This window comes from Silurus meridionalis, chromosome 5 (genome assembly GCF_014805685.1).
Source record: "Silurus meridionalis isolate SWU-2019-XX chromosome 5, ASM1480568v1, whole genome shotgun sequence".
Classification (NCBI taxonomy): domain Eukaryota; kingdom Metazoa; phylum Chordata; class Actinopteri; order Siluriformes; family Siluridae; genus Silurus; species Silurus meridionalis.
The window spans coordinates 9,974,252-9,998,350 of NC_060888.1; the positions used below are offsets into that span (position 1 = coordinate 9,974,252).

Below are 24,099 nucleotides of genomic sequence, written 5' to 3' on the forward strand. Positions count from 1 at the left end.
TTTTGTTTGTGTTTTTTTTTGTTGTTTTTTTTGTTAATTGCCAAACCCTAAATAATACTTGAATGCTCCTTAGGCTTCCTTTTGCTGTTTGTTTAGGAAGTGAATATGGGCCCTTCCAGAAACAGATTTGTTTATATTGAAATTACACTGAGACTGAGTCGACTGCAGACAGGTCGACTCCATTCAACTAATTAGGTGACTTCTGATAGCACCAGATTTCACCAGAAGTCACCTAATTAAGGGATTTCACAGCATTAAAGCTTTAAAGTTTTGTCTCAGATCCATGTTATACCTCTATGTTCAGTGGAGCGAATACTTATGCAAGGTTGTATACACAATGAAACACTATTGTTTGGCACATACTCCAGTAGAATTACAGTGATTGTATTTCTACTGGTTTGTGTGCGCACTCACAGATCCAGTCTCTTCCATCTCCAGAGTGTAAGAGAGTGTTTCTTGGCTGGCTGTCCCACAGGGGGAGCTCCACTCTAGACTCAGCCATGTTACGCCAGCCTCTATCAGACGAGGTGTAGGTGGAGGAACTGGAGAAGACATGACACAGCTGCCTGTGCAACAACTCAGAACATCACTGAAGGCACTGGAAAGAGAAGACGGATAAACATGCTTCGTGTTGAGCAAATCATTCTCAATCTAGACCAGAACTGAAAAAATAAATCTAGCTTGTGACTAAAATTGATCCTGAAACATGAATTACATTCAACAACATATCCTATTCAAGAATATTAATACCTGTGATATAATCAAATAATCACTAAATTCATTTGTGAGATCTAGGGGAGAAATAATATGCTTACCTCATTCCTACATCGTTTTTAGCAGCAAGTCTGAAGGCATATTTTGTTGAAGGCATGAGGTGCACAACTTTGTACTGCTTGGCAAGGCCTCTGTAAATCTCCTTAAATGCACTTTGTTTTTCCTGCTGATCAAAGAAAATGCACATTCATACTTACAAGGTTATGATTTTAATGGAAAGAAAGATTGGTGCTTGTTCATTGTCCAGTCCTCACCTGGTATTCCAAGCAAAAGCCGGTAATCTTTGAGCCATTGTCATTGGGCGACTGAGACAGACAAGAATAAAGAAACTGATAATGAACTGATTTTTAAACTATATTATGGAATTACTGTTTTATTTATAAGAAGAGAAAACTAAGCCTAGAATTTGTAAAAATTGAACATGTACAAAAAAGGGCCTACTCTCCACTGAAGGCTTATGGAGCTCTCGGTGTGCCGAATAAATTGGGGGACTGCAGGAGTGTCTGGGAAGCTGCACAGTGTAGTGAAGGTTACACTCTCTGATGGGGCTCCTTTCATTGACCTACATGCCACACACACCCTTTCACACACAGACAGAGCATCAGCATACAGTACAGTGTCAAGGCCTTCATACATGCATTTATGAACTTAAAATAAAAAATATGCCCTTATAAAGACTATAAAGTATAATATGAATAATACAAACAGAAACTTCACATGTACTTCAAGCAATTAGATGTTTTCATTTGCTAGACATTTGAATGGAAAGACTTAAAACTTTAAATACAGCCCAAGAATGAAGTTGGCCTAGGTTAAAAGGTTAAAGGTCAAGAGATCAGGAGTGACTCAATGGGTGGTTGCAACTATGGAACATACTTTCATACTTTTTTTATTTATGGGTTAAGAAATAATAATAATAACAATTTATATATATATTCTGATTACTGGAAATGTACATCCCAAAATGTTTCACATACTAATTATGTTGTTTAATATATCAAATGCAGATTTCTTTTGTTTTTTTGGTTTATGGTACATTAAATACTAACACAATATGTAAAGAATATAAGACACAGCTTTATGTCTGGATTCTTTTCATGAAAATGTTACACCCACTAATTTGCCATGTGTCTCATTCATGGGTGTAGAACCTGCTAATGTTGGGTCAAGTTTTTTGATAGGTGATGCAGAGAGTAAAATGTCACCCTTTGAGCCACAGTTACAAAGTTTCAATAAATGATTACACCATGGTGATTCATCTTGAGCTCTTATTTATTCATAATAATCTAATTTACTTTTAACTGGTAGTGACTGGAAGATGGTGTTTGAACTCCCAACTCCCCAGTTAACTCAAAACACATCTCTGATTGACAAATCTCCATCAAATTGATAAGAGTTAACATGTGAGTGTCGGTGTGTCTCACCTGGCATAATAGTGTGTAGCAGGTCTGAGCTCTTCCAAAGTACATGCAGTGTCTTTCCCTCTGGAAGAACATTCAGAATTATGAAGCATGCGAGGAATGTGCACAGAAGCAGTCAAAAGATTTACAAAATAAAGGCTTAGGCCATAGGCCATTCTTTTTTTGGTATTGTTTTGAGCATCAGCAGTGAGATTTAAATGAATGTTAATAAGAGGACACTTCCAAATCAACATCCCACTGTGATATCCAATGTGTTGCTGTCATTTCTTTTAGAAACCAGTGCAAATGTTTGCGCCCTGTCTGTGCTGTTTCCGCCAGCAGCAATGCAAACACATTCTAAACCACTCTGTCAGCGTAAACCGATACAAGAGTATTCTTGATTCTTAAACACTTAACACCAAAAACAGCAACAACAAATCAACAACAAATAAATAAATAAAGAGACTTTGCTGTGGCATGAGGATGCCCCCAAATTATTTCAAGGCAGTTCGAGGCAGTTACAATGAGGAAGCTAAAATGCAGGTACTGTATGGCCAAAGGACTGTGGACACATTCATATGTGAGTTTTTCCCACAAACTGTTTGCAGAAATTTGGAAGCACACAATTGTGTTGAATGTCTTCGCATGCTAAAGTTTTGAATAAATATAAGGCAAGGTCTACAGAGACATGGCTTGCGAAAAATGGAGTAAAATAATTTAAATGGCCTGCACAGATTCTGAACACCTTTTGGATGAACCCAACCTTACTAATGCTTGTGTGTCTAAATCAACACAGGAACACAAGCACACTCCAAAAGGTAGAGAAACGTCTTTCTGAAAGGATGGACCTGATTGTAACAACAAATGGAAGGACTACATCTAGAATGGGATGTTCAACATGCCCACAAACCTTCGGCCATATAGTGTAATTAACACTGTAATCAGGTTTTGTGGATCTCAAGACTTACTGGTACACGAGTTTGAAATCTCCCTCTGAGCCACTCTGGAACAAGGCCAGCTCGTAGCTGAGCGGCAATGCAGGGTGTGAGTGTAAGTGTGCATCTGATTCTGACAGTAGATTGAGGGGAGGACGCCAGGAGAGAACTGCAGAGTGTGACGTGACCTTGCCAACCTGAGGAAGGGAGGGAAGGAGAGAAAGAGAGAGAGAGAGAGAGAGAGAGAGAGAGAGAGAGAGAGAGAGAGAGAGAGAGAGAGAGAGAGAGAGAGAGGGGTAGAGGACAGGAAATTATAACATAACTAATGCAATTTAATACTGACTTGTAGGCTGTTATCATCTCCATAAGTGTAAAATACTTACTGCTGGTTTGCATACAGAAGATAGCAGCTCCTGCACTCGCCTCATTTCCTCTTCCGGATCTGCAGCTGTAACAGTTCCATTAGACAAAAGTGTCACGTTCTATTATCCTGCTCCAGATGGATATTTTTGCATTAAAAACAAACATGAGTTTATCTTTGTTTGTATGTTGTTTAGTTTATATAAAACAAAACTGTTTGGGTATTCTACTGATGGAAGATCGATGCGTGTGAGGTATGTTTGTGATATAGGTCATGTGACCCTGACAAATTTTACATTCCTGCATGTTTCCAAAAGCCAGTATTTGTGGACATTTTTATTTCAAGTTGCTCCCAAGTCAAAATAACTTCATTAGGTTTCCATTATACCATGATTCATCTGTCAGTACATAACATTACACTAGCGTGACCTGCAGTGCTGAAAAGTATATTTAGGTAACTATTTATATATATATAAATAGTTTAAATACTTATTTTCAGTGAGGAAAATAAGTATTTAAACACCCTGCTATTTTGCAAGTTCTGCCACTTAGAAATCATGGAGGGGTCTGAAATTGTCATTGTAGGTGCATGTCCACTGTGAGAGACATAATCTAAAAACATAATCCAGAAATCACAATATATGATTTTTAAACTATTTATTTGTATGATACAGCTGCAAATAAGTATTTGAACACCTGTCTATCAGTTAGAATTCTGACCCTCAAAGACCTGTTAGTCTGCCTTTAAAATGTCCACCTCCACTACATTTATTATCCTAAATTAGATGCACCTGTTTGAGGTCGTTAGCTGCATAAAGACACCTGTCCACCCCATACAACCAGTAAAAATCCAACTTCTAACATGGCCAAGACCAAAGAGCTGTCCAAAGACACTAGAGACAAAATTGTACGCCTCCACAAGGCTGGAAAGGGCTACGGGGAAATTGCCAAGCAGCTTGGTGAAAAAAGGTCCACTGTTGGATCATTAGAAAATGGAAGAAGCTAAACATGACTGTCAATCTCCCTCGGACTGGGGCTCCATGCAAGATCTCACCTCGTGGGGTCTCAATGATCCTAAGGAAGGTGAGAAATCAGCCCAGAACTACACGGGAGGAGCTGGTCAATGACCTGAAAAGAGCTGGGACCACCGTTTCCAAGGTTACTGTTGGTAATACACTAAGACGTCATGGTTTGAAATCATGCATGGCACGGAAGGTTCCCTGAATAAACCAGCACATGTCCAGGCACGTCTTAAGTTTGCCAATGACCATTTGGATGATCCAGAGGAGTCATGGGAGAAAGTCATGTGGTCAGATGAGACCAAAATAGAACTTTTGGGTCATAATTACACTAAACATGTTTGGAGGAAGAAGAATGATGAGTACCATCCCAAGAACACCATCCCTACTGTGAAGCATGGGGGTGGTAGCATCATGCTTTGGGGGTGTTTTTCTGCACATGGGACAGGGCGACTGCACTGTATTAAGGAGAGGATGACCGGGGCCATGTATTACGAGATTTTGGGGAACAACCTCCTTCCCTCAGTTAGAGCATTAAAGATGGGTCGAGGCTGGGTCTTCCAGCATGACAATGACCCGAAGCACACAGCCAGGATAAACAAGGAGTGGCTCTGTAAGAAGCATATCAAGGTTCTGTCGTGGCCTAGCCAGTCTCCAGATCTAAACCCAATAGAGAATCTTTAGAGGGAGCTCAAACGCCGTGTTTCTCAGCGACAGGCCAGAAACCTGACTGATCTAGAGAAGATCTGTGTGGAGGAGGCCAAAATCCTCCTGCAGTGTGTGCAAACCTGGTGAAAAACTACAGGAAACGTTTGACCTCTGTAATTGCAAACAAATGCTACTGTACCAAATATTAACATTGACTTTCTCAGGTGTTCAAATACTTATTTGCAGCTGTATCATACAAATAAATAGTTTAAATCACATATATTGTGATTTCTGGATTTTTTTTTTTAGATTATGTCTCTCAGTGGACATGCACCTACGATGACAATTTCAGACCCCTCAATGATTTCTAAGTGGGAGAACTTGCAAAATAGCAGGGTGTTCAAATACTTCTTTTTCTCACTGTATATAAAATGAGGAAAAAATCCCAGGGTTCAATGCTGTCACTTAAACACCAGACTGCACCTAAAACTCTATTAAAGCCTTGGCATCAGCACAAGAGATGCCATTTAAATGATCTCTATTTTCTGCATAGGGTTTTGGTGTCCTGTCATACAAGTATAAAGAGACAGCTAAAGACTGTGATTTTTCTGATGATTGATTTTGATGATGATGTTTAGATGTATGAGTTTTTTTCTCTACTTTTTAGCTGGTCTGTTTGGGTTAAACTGTTCCCAAGGTAGCCTTAGACTGTTGGTCTTGGCTGACGCAAGTAAAACTTGATGTGTGTTTTTTAATGTTGTAGCTCATCCACCGCAAGGTTTTGTGTTTTCTACATGCTGAGACACATTTTTTCGCCATGACTGTAATAAGTGAATATTTGAGATAATTTATCCTTTCTGCCCGCTTAAACCAACTGAGCCGTTTCCTCTGAAACGCATTTCTACCAACAGATCTGTTGCTCGCTCAATTTTTCTAGAGGCTCTCTCCGGGTCGGTCCGCGGGTCAATTGGTACCGGGCCGCACAGAAAGGATACATTACCTTCATTATTTCCGTTTTATTTACTGATTCTGAACGAAGTTTTATTTTGGAAAATTACCGGATTCTCTCCGGTACATACCTTCTTAAAGAGGCTGCTCTGGCCGCTAACACATAACAGCTAAATTGAAACCCCCAAGCTAGCAAAACGAACAAAGAACAACACTGTGGATTCACGTTTATTATTATATTTAGAAAATATGTTTTTATGCCGTCGTATCATTTTATTTTGTTGTATTTATCCGCCACACCTTAAAGGCCGGTCTGTCAAAATATTATCTGACATTAAACCGGTCCGTGAAAATATTGTCCGACATTAATCCGGTCTGTGGCGCAAAAAAAAGGTTGGGGACCACTGGCCTATATGACACCAACAACCCTGTTACAATTAGAGTCACAAAAAACACACATTTCCCCCATTTAGATGTATAATGCAAACATCTGAATCTCTACTTGTATCTGCACGAGTGTATGCATTGTGCTTCTATTAGATAACTGCATAAATGGGCAAATGTACATGCATTCCAATTAAAGTGAACAGTGTGTGCACATGTGTGCACAATTCACCTTTAACCTCATAGTCACTCTGAGGCGAGCCTCTGTTGCGGACTGAGTGTTTAAGACGTGGTGGAGTTGGAGATGCAGCCATGCCTGTCCGGACTTTGCTGTGTCCATTGTGAGTGAGTGGTATGCCGTTAGTAGCACCCAGATGCCCGCCTTTCAGCCTCCGCTGCAGCTGCTCCTGCATTTTTACTGCACGCTCTTCACGGATGGGCATTGATACACTGTGGCACATCATGTCTGGGTGCACACACACATCATAAATGTAGAACAGTTGTCCTAGAAACCAAATTGTCTTATAACATATGTTATGCTAGTTAGCCGAGTGTCTGAAGTAGACAAAAAAAAGTCAACATGTCACTTCAGCAGTCCACCGAGCATCTATGAATATGAATCTACTTGTCCACTGAGCAACTATGAATAAATAACTATCAGGACAGACATGTAATCTTTGTGTCCCGGGGATGCAGCCTACTCATTTGCACAATTATACCTTTACTCTTCAGCTTACCTCCTGCACACAAATGGTCAGGAAAGCAACTAAATCTAAATAACACCATGCAAACAGATCAAGAGATCTAGTTAATATTTATGATATACATTAGAATTACAAAAAAAAACAAACAAAAAAAAAAACAAGAGAGGAGGCCTATGGCCAGACTTGTTTGAGCTAGTTTGAAGTTTTAGTGGGTACCAACTAACAGAAAAAAACATCATAGCCTCATTACATAAAAAAAGTTCAGATTTTTTCCCCATCAAATCGGGCAGTGCCACCACCTCATAAAATGGTCTACACTCAACAAAATTGCATGGTATCAAATCAAGCCTCCGATCCCTGGAGAGAACTGTCTAACAATCAGCTCTGGAGGAGACGGAACAAGAGAGAGGAAGCAGAGGAGCCTCATTCATACGCCAACAGCTTCACACTTCAGGTCGACAACATGGATACCAGTGGATGCACCAGAAATGTTATATGTTATCGGATGTTAAATAAAATCGTTTCTCGAGAAAAAACTCGGAATTGCAAGAAAAAAGGTCATAGGTCAAAGAATGACACACAAAGTTTGGGATAATTTTAAACTATACATTTTTTATTTATTACAATTTTATTTACTCGATTAATGGTTGGAATAATCGGCAGCATACCCGAATACTAAAATAATCGATAGAAACAGCTCGAATTACAAACTGGACCTCTAGAATTTAGTGCACTCTTCATTCACAGCTGGACTCTGGTTAGGTTTGCAGGTGAATACACCCTGGATGAGATTGTTGCAAAGTTAATAATATGTGTCATCTGATAAATGGGTCAACCGCTGTCCTATACACATATACAAACATATTATGTATTAGGGTGTGTGGGAGTGTGTGTGCTCACCCTGATCAGGGTAGACAGGAAGTGCAGGCAGCTGGTGAATGTAGTGAGGAGAGAGTTCGGTGGGGTAGAAGTGTGGGTGGTGCAGCATGGCTGGTTGTGGTGGCGTGTACAGCGGGAGATGTGGCGGCACAGGGGGTAAAGTGGGATGAAACTCCATAGTATGAGGCAGAACCAGCACCTTCCACATGCCGTTCTCCTCCACCACCTGTAGGGGACACACAAGACCACAAAACAGGTTTTGGGTTTATTAGTCCAGAATCACTTCTTTTCATCTCTGCTTGTCTATTAATTCAAAATACAATTACAGCAATGATTTTATGGCATAATAAATGATGATGAGGATACCTGAGATATGTAACCTGGAGGCACAAAAATTGGAGGCACGGTGCCATTAGGCGACACCATGGGCACCTGCGCCGGACCTAAAAAAAAACACAGAATGCAGCTGTCATTTAAATACCACAAACTAAAAACCTGAACATACATGTGTGTGTATGTGTGTGTGTGTGTGTGTGTGTGTGTGTCTGTGTGTGTGTGTGTGTGTGTGTGTGTGTGTGTCTGTGTGTGTGTGTGTGTGTGTGTGTGTGTGTGTGTGTGTATGTAGAATTTACCTGTAATGCACTGAATCTGGCCATCGTCTGTGCGTACAGTAAACGTCTCTCCTGGATTGACCTGCACCAGGACCATCTGGAAAAGACACAAACAAACAGTAAAACAATCAGACATCTTGAACTATGATGTGAACCATGTGAACGTGAAATAACACTTCAAATACATCGAGCCCCGCTTTGTTTGTTTATCTTTACTTCCAAAACAAAAAGTCCCTGCTACTGTGTCCTGAAACTCCACAGTCATTATAAAGATTTCTGGAAAGAGTTGCATCAGCTTTGTGATTTATGCGGTGATTACATTTGATGTGTTCTAACTACAGGGTTTTTTTGTGTGTGCTTCTAAGTGCTGGGCAGCGTATTATGATTATGGTATCAAAAGTTTTCTTTTTCTACATCATTGTCTGCAAACTTAAACCAGTATTTAAAATCTTTCTCACAAACAGTGGCACAAGTGTGGCTAAAATCTCGAAATGTGGCTGTTTTTTGGTGTTTATTCTGCAAAAAAGCGTTCCAAATCAAGTCTGAGAAGTCAAAATAGAAATCGAAATTACAGCTTGGTGTCTGAATACAAGCACCTAAACTAAATAATAGAATATATCCTTAGGTTTTCTTTCTGGTACAGGAAGACCTTCCGTTGCAGCCGCCTATGTATGTGCCTACATGGGCAATGAGATTCAGATAAGTAAAGTCTTACATTTAATACATGGAATCTTCAATGTGATGAAGAATCCTGTGATGTAAATGCAGATCTGTGCATCATAGTTTTGTAATAGGCAAAATCTTTTAAACAGTAACATGGCTTACTGTTACGTCTTAATACTTTGTCGTCTAAATACACCTTTTAAAATTTAAATTAGGCCCGTCTTAGTCGAATTAAAAAAGCTTTATTGAAATCGCTTCAAGGCAGTGGTGGAACGTCTGTTTACAGCTATTATAAGCTAAGCGATGTTCTACAACAAGAAATATATTTTCATTGAAATGTGTTGTTCGTTGATCATTTCAGAATTGTGATTGTTGAGATTTGCGGTGGTATAAGGGGAATAAAACATTTGCTTTTGCTTTAGTGTGTTGTGATGTGGTGTTACTGGACATGCCACGTCTTACCACTACAACACTGATTTTTAGTTTACAAAAAGGTGTGTACAAGCCAACATTATTGTGCAGATTGGGTGTTATTAGATTTTATATATATAAAAATTCTTTTAATATTAACACTATGCATATTTCCCAATTCTAATGGCTTATATCCAGTTTTATTTGAATGCTTTCCATATGATGTCTGGCTCAGTGAAAACACTCGTCCACACACTCCAAAACCACGCGTTTGTTTCCCCCTAGCCTGCAGAGTGTGTGCACAAAGCCTCGGCCCCATTTGACAAAATACGCCTCCATGGGAAATGTACACGAGCCTGGATGTTACATCAGTCTCTGCACACAGGCAGTCGCTGCTGCACTGACCCAGCGGCCATCGCAGGCATGTGACAAATATATATCAATGACAAAAAACAGGGGAAAGAACACACATTCCTGTTTACAAAAGGCCGTGCACAAACAGTTTATGTACAATTGCTGGTGGAACGTATGAAAGAGAGAAAGAGAGAGGGGGGAGGCAGAGAGAGAGAGAGAGAGAGAGAGAGAGAGAGAGAGAGAGAGAGAGAGAGAGAGAGAGAGAGAGAGAGAGAGAGAGAGAGAGAGAGAGAGAGAGAGAGAGAGAGAGAGAGAGAGAGATAAAGTAATTGGAATGAAAAGGGAGAGAAAGAGTGGGGGAGGAAGCGGACTGGGGCAGTATGTGAGGAATGCAGGATACAGACGGTGGAAGAGGGGCAGAAATATGCATGGAATGCCCCAACCAGACCCCAAAGCCATTGCCATCCCTGGGAGCCAAAACCCAGAGGTGAGGAAACAGGGAGGGGGAGAGAGGGAAAAGGGGGGTGGCTAGGGTAAAGGAGGTAAAAAGGAAAAAGCAAGGCACAGACATTATCACTGCCTGATTTATTCGTACACTAAAAGCAGTTTGATATAAACAATAAAAAATAAATAAAACTAATAATACTTAGCACTGTTGAACTGAAGGCGTTGAATAGTTTTCCATAATATGTTGATGCTGTAAGGCTGCACTTTTGCATTACACACAATAAACATTGTAATCAATACAGCTGCTAAATTACTGATTGTTAATTGTTTTATTACGGAAATTAAAATGCACCCGTATTTTACTCCCAAATTTTGGCATTGATACGAAAAAGTACAACAATGTTAGAATCATAGAATAGTTTTTGCGTAGTCGAAGTTTATTATGTGGTTGTGGTTGGTTGTCTGTGTTTAGTGTATATATTGATGCTGCGCTGTCTGTCGCTGTGTTTATTAAGTCTCAATTCCATCACTGATTCTGAGGGAAACTATATTTCGGTCCTAACATCACGATTTGAGGGGAAAAAAGGAACGATAAATATTCATTGACTTGGTGCCGGCTTAAAAAAACTCTTCTCTGCTATAAAAATAGTCTCCACTTGAGGTAGATCCTTCTGGCTTTGTGTGTGTGTGTGAGTGTGTGTGTGTGTGTGTGTGTGTTGTACTGGTGAAACTGGACAATTTCGAAAACAAAGCGAACACTGACAAATGACCCTAAGAATAATACGCCGTTTGAGAGTTAAAGTAGCTGGAGCGTTTGTGCTACAGTTGAGAAGAATTTGCTGAACCGGAGCGACATCCAAGCTCGGTCCAATCTCGTACCAAAAACCACAAACGACGTCAAGCAGCTGCTCTGTCTGTGCCAAAACAAAAGAAAACAATCCCACAACGTGTTTGGGCTGAGGAAGCAGTTTTAAAGGCACAGGGTAAATATTTAGACTCTTTTCCAACTTCGGCGAGAGGACGTAAAATAGGAAGAGACAGTTGTTCCTCGGCAGATCTCGTTTGAGCGCCGGACCAAAGACGTAAAAAAAAAAAAAACTTAGTTTGATCGCTGGAAAGTAAAAGAGATGTAAATCGGGTACACAAAGAGGCAAAAAACCAATGTCTGATCCAGAACGTTAGTTCTTGATGTAATTCAGAAGAACAGTTTCAAGACTAAAGCCAGTCTGTGTAACGTCTAGTCACTGTTAGAAAAAAAAACAACAAAAAAAAAAACACAGCTTCTGGTAAAATGTGTGTGGGAGTGTTGGGAAGTTCAGTCACTGCCTGGGTTGAGTCACATATCCCAGTCACAGAGGCTTAATTAGGATGAATAATCGCATCTCCTTAATGCCTTTCAGCAAAGGTTCTGGTGCATTCCTCTAACGTACCTTCATATTCTCAGGTACGATTCACTAAAAGTTTCAGCCAAAGAAGAAATGTGCTGCTTAATTAGAAAAGTACAAGATTAAGCTGAAACCCCCCCATTGCAAGACTGATAGACAGCATGGTGAGACGCAGTGACCTGGACTGTTTGAGGCTAATCTGACGCTGACTCTCAAGGAGATAAAGTTGCTCAAAAGCCACGTCTCAACCCGAGCTCTCGTCCCTGCTCTTTGTGTGGCCTTTGAGCTCCCAGCAGGCTTTGATCTAGAGGCCAAACGATGGGAAAGCAGGCATGGAATGTGGCTTTCTTTTTTCAGAAAGGTGGGGGTGGGGGGGTGGGATGAATAAAAGATTTACCCACACTTTTTTTTTTCCTTGTTGCTATATAACAGCATGCTTTTTTACATGGGCCACAACCACATTTAATTTTATATATATATATATATATATATATATATATATATATATATATATATATATATATATATATATATAAACCATTTGCTAATGCTGAATTGATGCAAATCAAAAGGTTTTTTTTGGAACTGAAAGCACCCACGATTTAAGAACATTGCGTTTGTTTCTTTTGGTTTTAAAACAGATATTACACTATTTTACAGAACTTCTGTAGAACAATAAGCACTACAGTACAGCAGAGCAACGATTGCTTCACACACTGATGAGAGTAACTGTGAAAAAGAAACACATGCTGGGAAGAGCACACATGTCCCACCCACACACACACAACACACACACACACACACACACACTGACACCCTCCCATCAGCGGAGGCTATCAGGACCGAGTTCCGGATGTGTACACTTCCAGCCCCTTCCCCTCCCCCCCTTTTTTGCCTCCTCTTCCTGGAAATTCTGCTGGCAGAGTGTGGCTGTGAGGAATGCAGACACTTCGCTCTTCTCTTCTCTTTGCTTCTCTCTCCAGTCTCTCGACTTAGCTTGACTAAACCCGAAAGCCCTCGCATGACCCAGCGCTTTGTCTAAAGAAAGTGTTTGAACGAGATAAAGACTAACTGGGATCCACTTGGGTTAAAAGAACAGATTGGAACGAGATGAGTGTGACCACTAAAGCACGCAGAATTATACAGATGACGAAAAAAAGTTCTCACACACACACATACATACACAATCCCATCGACACACAGGACATATGAGCAGCTGCAGCTGTTAATGATTAACATGTGTAAATAAACATGTAATAAAGCCAGCTTTACGCTGCACGAGTTTCATCCTGACAACAGCACACTGTAATTCACCGTAATGCAGACGATAATAGCGTGCAGGAACAGTGATAACAAGCTGAGATCAGCCAGACGCTTGGGACGTGCTCGCTGGTACCTGAATTTAGTTACGAACAACTAAAGGCTGATTTTTTTTCTTTTGTCTCTTTTTTTAAATACAATTTTAATGTTTGACTTTCCTTAAAACACTTGTCTAAAGGCCACCAATAAGAAAGAAGCACAGGATTGTGCAAAAATGTATCCTTAGTAGACTAGTTTGAACTGATGTGCGATAATAATTGCTTTCTGAATTATTATTTCTTTTTTATTTTTGCAGGAAACGATTTAATCGTCCAAAACCCTTAACCCCTTAATCGACAGTGACAGTAAGCAGGATTTCAACCGTTTTTCTTTTCGAGGGTAAAGGAGTACGTAAGAATATTCTCATCTGTGCGGTCAGCAACTGCGCCAGTTGCGGAAACTCAGCTGGATGCTGGATTTCTTAAGTGATTTTGCAGTCAAATGCAGTAAACAGTTAGAAAAAAACACACCACATTGCATTTAGTTCTCATCGTGGTAGGAGGCTGGGGCAGAAACGGATGTGTTTATTGACAAGCAGGCAGTGAAATGCCAAAAAACGTGAATTACACTCAAAACAGGAAATAGACCAAGGTCAGGTGATAAACAAATTATAGTATCAGGGCTCGGCAAAGTAAGTGTGTACGCAATGCACAGTACTTCAGAAAAAGTCCACCAAGACCACCATCTTTTTTTTTGTTTCGAGTTGAAAGGGTCATCACATTACTAAAAATACACCTTTTTATATAGCCATGATACAATATAAAAACGACTTTAAAACAATTCCGGTGATCTGTTTAAAAACATTACTGTGAAAAATGCCAAAATTCCCAACCCCTTGACCAGCTCTCACTTTTCATTAACCAGCTACCAATCAGGACTGGTGAAGGCTAACGTTGTGCATAAAATTTTTCCGCATCAATGACCTCATACTGTATACGCCCACTGCTGGCTCGTGTCACTGTGATTGACAGGTTTGGAAGAATATACCGACCACAAACCTCCACCCAGAGGGACATCCGATTTTGATGTTTTTGGCTCCGAGCTACAGGGTTGTTGGGAGTTAAGACTCGTGATCTCCTGACAGTAAGGTAGAAGCTTTTATGTGACGGCCTCGACTACAAAATCACTCAACAAACGTCTAATGCCAAACCTCATTAACATCATATCATTACTATCTTTAGTCACATGACCTGCACCCTCGTTCACTGGCTCCAGTAACTCAACTCAGCTGTCCACGTTTAAATGTCCACAACAAGCACCAGTTCTCTGCCAGTCCGGGGTTTCAAGTCTGCTGATTTTATCAGCGTCTGGTTTTGAGTTAGTTCTGCATAGTTTACGGGCTAGACCTCGACTGGTGATATCTGCCTGCTGATCATCTCCCCTTGTGCCTGTTTAGCACTCTGAGTTAGCTTTGGCTTTCAGGGCTGTCTGCCTCGGTTTTCTAATAAACCCTGCATTTAGATCCAAATCTTGCGAAACCTTATAACAATAAGTAGGCATGGATCATTCACAACACAAAAACTCTAATCTGTATAATAATGGAGAAAGACGCATAAAGCATGTATACACAGTTTGTCCATGAGGATTATCTTAAGCTTTTTTCTTTTCAGCCAACGACATGCTAGAACCAAGCCTGTGCCCTAAGCATTAGATTCCCTGAGTGTCTTTTGTGAGCTGAATAAAAGAAGAGCTTGCTATCTGATGATCTAGCCTCGTCGTTCTGGGTCACTCACCTGCTGCATGCCGTCTCGGCTGAGCATGTGCGGGTGGAGGGGCATTTCAGCCAACATGGACGTGGCCTCCAAAAGTGGGAGGTGCTGATCTGTCATCATAGCTGAAGAGAGCGTTCATTGACATCAACTCCTATGAGACGATAAAAAAAAAAAAGAAACACGATTTAACCCCTTAAACACTATAATCATGGTTTAGGAGTAGGAGCGTAAAATGAGGGAAGTACGACTGCAACTGTTACTCCTGATTATCTTATATCCATGTGCCATTTTCAGACAGACAGACAGACAGACACATAGATACAACTTTATTACCATTACATAGTACAGGTACACAGTTTAGCATCTACCAGAAATGCAAATAGTAGCATGTGTAGATACATGTACAATAAATAAATATAAAGTCTATAGCAGTGAAAGACTGTGCAGACACAGTTGAAAAGTACAACAAGTAAAAGGTTATAAGGCAACGGGAGTGAAATGTGCAAAAAGCTGAATAAACAAGTACACTAAATATATATGTATTTACAAATGTGAAATTTTAGGCAGGATGTACAAAGCATATATAGATACACAAATAAAATATTAGTGCAGATGTATGTAAGGCACAATATGTGTAGAAAAACAGGGGTATAAAAATTACAATATGCAGTATGTACATTGTATGTACAACTGTACAGGAGTTAGTAATATCAGTTATCTTTTAATAAAAATAAAAAAATGTTTAAGTCATGTAAAAACTATGATTTCTCAAACACTGACGTTTTCAGTGTCTGCCAGTCAATAACCATGCCATTAGAGCAGAATAAACAGTTCCATACAGTAACATGACATTATATACTAATTATTTACTTATATGTTTTCCTATATTTCTCCATACGTAGAGGGAATTTGTACTTTTCAGCAAAAACAACATTTTTATACATATTTTAATTGCCATTTATGAATGCTTGTCAAAAAAAAAAAAAAAAGGCACTGAAATCGTTTCCATGGCTGGAGCGGGAAGCTGTAACAAGGTTGCGATGGACTTTAACAATAAACATGGCAAGGACATCATGAACGACATTGAAGACTGTGCACAGGAGGCAACTGGATGTTCGTGGCATACACAATGTGGTGCAGGTATACATAATCCCTATATATACATAATATACGTGATCCCTTGTGATTACAGGCTTTTAGGATGCTCCATATTTTAGGGCTGAGCAATATATTGTATATTAGAATGTTAAGCTGAATTATAATGCTAAAAAAGGCGGAGCCTACAGGCCGATGACACGCCTTCTTTCTGTCCAATGAGTATGACAGCACAAGAGAGACAGCAAAAAATCTAGTTCATGCATCGTTAGCATAATGGATACATAATTTTTTACTGTGAGTTTTTGCGCTAAACATTTCATCAGTACTCCACAACAGCAGCCATTCTTTCCAAAAGTTTTTTTCCCCTTTTTCCAAAGCAAATATAAAGATAGCAAAATATCCATCAAACTTTTCGCTTTATCGCCCAGTCCGGGTGTATATATAGTTCCAAAAGCTACAAGATTTCCTAAACTGAATTGTTTTCTCCTCTACTCATATATCAATGCCAAGAAAACTGCTACCATCTTAGAAATAAACGAGAAAAGCAGCACATCTCAAGACTCAATGTCTATTCGACTGATACATAATTATAAAGAAGATTTATTTGTTTGCAGTTACATTTGATTTAAATAAGATATTATACATAGCAATAAATTGTGCAATTTATTCTGATTATTTTTTTGATTAGGCACATTAAATAGTGAAGAACAAGCAATATGGAGTACCATTCAGTACTGTGATATTCTTTACACAACAGCGGCCTCTCATTAGACTGGCTGCATTAAAAAGGAGTTTCTTTCAGTCTTTCAGTAACTGAAAGCCTCAACCTCAGTGAATTGTAGATGAGGAGTCCATTTTAAACTACTAGCAATTTTCCACCTTAACAGAAAGAGCAGTACAATATTCCACATTGTGATCTGTGTTTGAAACAAGTCTAGCTTTTATTCAGAGATTGAGAAATCTGGAAAATTGATGCTGAACACCCCCCCCCCCCCACCCCCATATCAGAACATATTTGACCTCTACTTGTTTTCTGCAAAAGTTAAAGTCCTCTTCAAGTAAAGAAAGAAAAACAGAGAAACTGCAGTGATGTGGTATGATTCTCTTTCTCACTCTCTCTCTCTCTCTCTCTCTCTCTCTCTCTCTCTCTCAAATTCATGCTACATTACCCATCTGGAGTCAATAACTCCACGCTCCTCAGTACAAATGCAGCCCAGGCTGTAAACAGGAAACACGGGGGAACACGTGTGATGTGACAGAAAAGTCTGCACCATGCCAGAGCACAAGACGACCTGCGCTTGCACACAGGGAAGAGCCACAAGGACCACACACGATTCCCTTTTGGGTAGAAAACTGGAACAAACCTCCCAGCCTGTAAGATGTTGTGTGAGACAGAGAGAGTGTGTCAGGAAACACACAAACGTTCAAAATGGTAAAATTGAGGTGTCTAATCTTATCACTGTTTATTTAACTATATTTATTTTCATTGATTTCTTATTCTACAGTAATTACGTTAAAACGTACTAATAAACACTTGAGGAATAAATTATAACTCTTATAGAAAATCTATCAACAGCACAATTGTGTGATGTGTCCCTACATAAAGCTGATTATTTCCCAATAGCTGCAGTTTTCATTTTTAATTATTTAATGTTTCTAAAAAAAACAAACAACACACAACACATTACTTCCTGTATTATATTACAGTTCTGCCCTATCAAAACCTCTCCTGAAGATAATAGGACAAAAAATGCAGTGAAGTAACGTTACAGCTTTACTTCTAACTGTTCCCAGTGCTGACACTGGAGACTCCTTCTGGATGTAAACACTAAGTCATCGATTATATTACATATTAAAATGAGTTATAAACCCATGCTTTTGTTTTGTGTTATGACCACTTCTACCTATGCCAATTTCCCGCACTTGTTTCAGTCGCAGTTTTTTTCTACACATCGATAATTAAAGCTCACACTGATTCTGCATCATGCCTAACTGAGTTAAATTTTATATACGGTATAACCAATAAATAAATCAGTCAAGGTGTGTAATAGTAATTTAATATGCATGTTATCATGTTAAGTTATGGATGCGCACCCCCCTTAACCACAACCTGTGGAAAATTTGTCTTGCATGAAACTCTGTGGTTTGGTTAGGAAACACTGTGAAAAATCAACCCGTTCTGACCAATCAAAATCGAGAATTCAACAGCACTGTGATTTAAAGAAGACACGTTAATATTTAAAAAGATTTACTGTCAATTTTTACAGGGTTGCCTTTAAAGCGTCATACAAAAAAAAAAAAGGAAAATAACCAAATGCAAGTATATTTAGTGTGAAATAAATAACAATAATAAGAAGAGTTAATAATAATAAAGAATAATAATCCAGTACAATGAGAGACATTTCAAGTTAAACCTAGAAAATAATATGCACTTGCTGACTTTAAAATCGTGAATAGACTACTCTTTAAACTGAACTCAACAAATTCTACAAGTCGTCGGGCCAATAAACTTAAAAATAAGACGTTTAATATGCAAAAAAATAAAGTCACGACAGTCTGAGTTAAAAAATAAGAAATAACTTTAAATATTTAAATGCTTCTATCATGTTTTATATTGCTACATTTGCTCATACTGGCTTTGAACATTCAGATCAGTTGTAAGCTGTATTACTTTAAAAGATCTGCCAGAACATACATGTAAATATATAAAACAGGTCAGTTTAAAAAACTGAAAATAAAAGTACTAACTTTTTTACAGTTCTCCGTTGGGAAACATTTTAGCAGTGAATAACTGTAATATTTACTTTCCCTATTATGTAAACAGTTGCCCTTAATTGTTGGTGCAGACAAACAGCATTCGTTACACTAAGATTCTTGTAGGTATAGAATCATGTTTTTCATTAAACATATTATATTTCCTCACTTGCAAAAAGCAACTTTTGAACACTTCTATAAATGTAAATAACATTTCTTTCAATGTTCATCCATTTCGCTTGAACATCATTTCATGATTACTATAATATTAATAATTAATTGCTCTTCTACAGCGTTTATGAAAGTGTTACGCTCAGCTGTACACATGGGATTTGAAGATTTTGCACTTTTTTTTGTAAGGGTTTTTAATCATAAGAAAAAAGAATGACTCAGTTCTGCCTGTGTGCTTCTTTATCATTCTGTTTCTCTCATGCTAATAGAGGCCCATAAGTGTTGGAAGCTTAGTATGGGATTGTGGGTGAAGAGGGCTGGCAGTGCCAGGCACCCCTTTAGCCAAGCGCACCAGTGCCACACAATAACTCTTTGACATTGGCGGGTGCTGGGTCCTTCCATTTGCCTCTGTTCAACAGCTGTTCTTGAATGAAGCACCTCAAGCCCTGTTCAGTCCTGCATAGACATGCGCCAGCGCTAACTCAGGCGCTCACATTATGATATTAGCAACATATTTTTATGTTTAACTTTAAGCAAGCGTTTCGTTTACCGCCACTGCTTGGTACTTTCTTAGCTTCTGATAAAACTCATCTTAACATTTTGACATTAACAGTAACTGACTTACAGGTTGGGGTGATATAACAATATAATTTCAATATTATAATAAAGTCTTAATATGGGGGTCCCTGGTGGTCTAGTGGTTAGGATGCAGCGCTCTCATGTTGCACAAGCCTTCGTGCCGTTCGCAAGCCGGGATAAATGGGGAGGGTTGCGTTAGGAAAGGCATCCAGCGTAAAACATGTGCCAAATCAAACATGCGGCTGGTCCGCTGTGGCGACCCCTAACAGGAGAAGCCGAAAGAAAGTTTATAATAAATTCTTAATATACTTCTGAAAGCATATACGTCTGTGCTGTTATCACATCACGCTATTTTCATTTCCCAATTTTGGACATGCCAGATGTTTAAGATAGCAGCCGTACAGATTAATGCACAATATATTCAAAAGTTTGTGGACAGCTGATATCACATTGGTCCTTCACTGGAACCCAAACATGTTTCATCGTTTGTTGGTACACGGTTTGTGCAAAGTTAAACTGACTTAAACTTTGGACCTGGGAGACGAACTGGAATTGGACTGCATGCCAGGTCTCCTCACCTGGCACCAGAGCCTGACCTAACTAATGCTCCTGTGGGTGAATGGACGAATCCCCACAACCTCACTGCAAAATCTAGTTTTAGGAAAATAAAGAGGTGAAATAGCCAGGGATTGAATTGACCATATAATGTACTATCTATTTACTAGTCACGAGTGGTAGTCTCAACACACGGCCCAGAAGAGTTAAATGTGCTTTGCTAGTCTGCAAATTATGTACATTTTGCAATACGATCCTGGGAAAAGTCATTTTTGAAATTATGGAATGCTATTACTTACATGATGTAAGTTTTATTATATGCAGGGTTGTGCACAAGGTCTTTTTAAATTTAGCTTGAATACCTTGCATAATCATTTTGTTGTCTTTTCAAGCCGAATGAATTTGAAACAAAACCCTTGCACTGTTGCATAGTGAATTTCATTGTGCAAAAAAAAAAAAAAACCATTAGCTGCCACGTCACTCTCCTGTTCCAGGAAGCGAGTTTAGACTGATCCAGACACATTCTTGATGTTACTGAGGCTGGAGCTGAACTTGATGGAAAAACTTCCCGGTTTCTGCTGTACACATAGGAGGCTACATCCAAGAAAGAGCTAGTCATTAAACTAAAAGAAAGGCCCTGTTGATGGAAATGAGTTATTAACTCTTTCAGTTGGGCCACCAGGTCATCTACATGATTTGTTTTTTGCTATATTTGTGCCACTGATTTAGTTGTCATTAAATGCGTGTCCTAAAACACTAAGACCTGGAAATGTCTCTCTATGACTGAAATCTTTGTTATGTTTTATCAGCACTAATAAAGCAGCCTGAAACCACGAGGCTCTGAATTTCTTTCACACAACCAATCAGCTAGCATTTTGAACATTTACAGCATTTGGCAGATGCCCCTCCTCAGAGCGACTTCAACTGTCTTATTCATACAACTAACCAGTTGGAGCAGAAGTCCAACCTTTAAACCACTGAACTACTCACACCCCTAATTTTTTTATTAATTGACGACTAATAAAAATAAAACAATTGCAAAACCATTACAGTTCATGCCAGTTTTGGTGAAACATGTTAGTTTGGATGTGTCACAGGGAGGGAACCAGGGGGAAAAAAAAACCTCTGTGTGAAAATGCCCTCAGGACATCCAGCATGAGGCCAGGTTTTCAAAGGTGTGACACCAGGAGCGGGGCATTGAGGAAACCAAACCCCTCATCAGACAAAAGATGCTGTAATGGGAAATCTCGATTTCCCGCGACCACTCCTTTCACCTTCCTTCTACCTTCTTTATTACTCGTGTCCAAAAATAACCCAACTTTTATTCGAACAAAATTTAGTTTTCCTAAACAATGTCGATCGAGGGACAGATCGTCTCAGGGTTACGGTGTGTAATTCGACAACTCGCATAGTGTCTGTCTTTTCTTTTCTCTAACACACACAGGCACATTTTCCCTCACATCAGACCTGTGAGATGCCTCACAGATGAGCAAAACAGGATAACAGGCTACAGAGCAACATCCATCTGGGCCTAAATGAACACTGTATGAGCTAATACACCCCTGTAGGTATCAATTCAACCTGCAAGTGATCATCTGCAGGTGGAAATTTTACTGTGTGAAAAAAAAAAAAGAAAAAGCCTTGGCTTAGAACTGGGACAACAGCAGGGCAGACTTTACGTCTGTCAGAGGAATGATTTATTAACACTCACACAGATGTAATCCACTGTTGGTCTGTTTAATATGCTACTTATTTTACTGCCCATGCTTCTGAATTGATTTTGCAGACAAAATGAAAGGGATTGTATAATGTGTGGAAAATTGTAGTTTGAATCCCACAGCCTTTACAATGGGAAATGGGAGTAGGAGCAGAACAAACTAAAACTGGGCATTTATTTACCTGTTGATCCACCAAGGAAATTAAAGTGTAGTATCTCTATTCCATAACGATGGTCTTGTAACTACACTAAGAGGATGTAAAGAAAATCCAAAACGTCTTGGAGACAGATGTGTGCACCTGGAAATGTGGAAATACTAGGGCACTGCAACATATATATATATATATATATATATATATATATATATATATATATATATATATAAACAGATATTAACCATAGCTATAATAATAATAATAATAATAATAATAATAATAATAATAAGGTAATAAATGATCAGGGTAAAACTATTCTTAATAATTATTTTAATGAATACCCTTTACTGTTTTGTGTTAAATAACTATCATTAATTAATTACATAAATAATTCATTTCATCTTGTACCAAATATACTGAAATATACATACACAATATGTTTGTAGTGACAAAGCTGCAAAATAAACAACATACACACATCTTATACACACACACACACACACACACACATATATATATATATATATATATATATATATATATATATATATATAAATGTATCATCGTGTATAAAAGCCTTGTATAGAATGACTAAAAGTAAATATTGTTCAATGGATGGTTCCAGAACCATCAGATCTTAAAGAAACTCGCTTCCACTGGCTGAATTTTAGGAGAAGATAAAAAAAGAGAGTGTTTACTTAGCCATTAAATAAAGCAAATGGTTGTGATAGCATTAGGATAATAAAATAAAAAATGTCAAATAAATTACAACGGTGCCACGTCCTCGTGTTTAATCAGACTACAGCTACAGCCCTGGAGAAACCGCTCGACGGAATCTCGCGTGAAAACTCCCTTAACGTTTTCTCAATGTTGTGGAAATGTTGCCTTTGGTTTTAAGTTAAGCAGAATCCGGTTTCTATTCAAAAGAAGGGGAAAAATCGGTTTGGGTCTAGCGGAAGTTGGGAAAAACCATGATGAGGGTCAGTTAATGACGAACAGGGCGTAGTCTACGAGTCGGGGACCATCAGGAAGGAGTCCCAGTGCGCGAATGGAAATTGGACCGGACCTCGACACGCGTTGCTTCGAAGCAGCGCCGTTTTCATACAAGAGTGATGAGAGGAAATAGTCTTTGCCTACCGCAATAGTGCCGGAACGGAGAAGACATGGACGACGCAGCTCGCGTGTGATTATATGGCGCTGAATTGAACCCCCCTCTCAAAAATAAAATTAAAAAAAAATGAAGTCAGACTTTAATCCGTGCCCGAGCTCTCGGTTATTCCGCACGGCTGCTTGTAGGCGTTCATCCCCACTGCGACCTCCACTCAGACTCTAACTGGGGACATCTGAGGTGAATTCCCGGAGCTCGCTGCTACATCGCCATCAGCCTCGGCGGGCGCATGCGCAGTGCGAGCGAAATTCCGTTCGCCTGAACCCGGGTCTTCCCATAGTGGGAAGAAGGAAGGGGGAAAGTTAGAAGCGGAAACGCGGGAGCTCAGAATTTTACACTATTCACACCGTCTTCCTTCTTATTTGATCCTAATCCAAATCATGCATTAGGGATCGTATCCTATTGGAGCTTGGGTATATACAATGTAATATCGATTATCCGATTTTTCAAAAAAAAAAAATTCACTTTTTTTCAACTCTTAATTTTGGAGCAAATGGATGACAGTCTTAATCCTTAAGCCCTCCCCCTTTATTATACATGGAAGGTTAATTTATAAACGTTTTAAATTTCTTGTTGTTATTTTTTTATTATTATTCTCCTTAACACTTTTTTCCCGATGGTTCAAAGTTTTACATGCACATGTGCAATAAATATCATTCCTGCATGGTCTTTCTCTGGCAGCAAAAGAACCATAGACCCAAACACAACTGATTTTTGTCCATGAATATGTATTAAATTATTCCCAATAGTCTATTCTCTCCATTTCATAGTGTTTCTCTCAGCAGCGCATCCAAGTGTAATTTTTTTACGATGGGGTTTTCATCAGATTTCATCCATCACATCAAGTAATGCTCTAAAGCCTGTAGAAATGATAGGTGGAGGCTACTGGTTGTTTCTTGTCTATGCTAC

The 24,099-nt window shown here is 39.1% G+C and overlaps 1 protein-coding gene across 2 annotated transcripts in view; it reads right to left on the reverse strand.

The window, feature by feature from the left end:
* The window catches only part of LOC124385925 (fibronectin type-III domain-containing protein 3A-like), a 34,166-nt gene extending 10,624 nt beyond the window's left edge, over positions 1 to 23,542 (reverse strand). The window contains exons 1-13 of one of the 2 annotated variants that reach the window (XM_046849427.1): positions 23,160 to 23,542; positions 15,015 to 15,144; positions 8,684 to 8,759; positions 8,418 to 8,494; positions 8,073 to 8,277; positions 6,701 to 6,934; positions 3,493 to 3,557; positions 3,143 to 3,306; positions 2,199 to 2,258; positions 1,216 to 1,354; positions 1,029 to 1,079; positions 816 to 937; positions 415 to 598 (exon numbers count right to left, since the gene is read on the reverse strand). In XM_046849427.1, coding sequence (XP_046705383.1) covers positions 415 to 598; positions 816 to 937; positions 1,029 to 1,079; positions 1,216 to 1,354; positions 2,199 to 2,258; positions 3,143 to 3,306; positions 3,493 to 3,557; positions 6,701 to 6,934; positions 8,073 to 8,277; positions 8,418 to 8,494; positions 8,684 to 8,759; positions 15,015 to 15,113 — 1,476 coding nt within the window. In that variant the 5' untranslated portion in view covers positions 15,114 to 15,144; positions 23,160 to 23,542. Of the gene's footprint in view, positions 1 to 414; positions 599 to 815; positions 941 to 1,028; positions 1,080 to 1,215; positions 1,355 to 2,198; positions 2,259 to 3,142; positions 3,307 to 3,492; positions 3,558 to 6,700; positions 6,935 to 8,072; positions 8,278 to 8,417; positions 8,495 to 8,683; positions 8,760 to 15,014; positions 15,145 to 23,159 lie in introns of both variants that reach the window. The other variant, XM_046849426.1, reaches the window with a different exon arrangement.
* Positions 23,543 to 24,099: the final 557 nt, after the last annotated feature.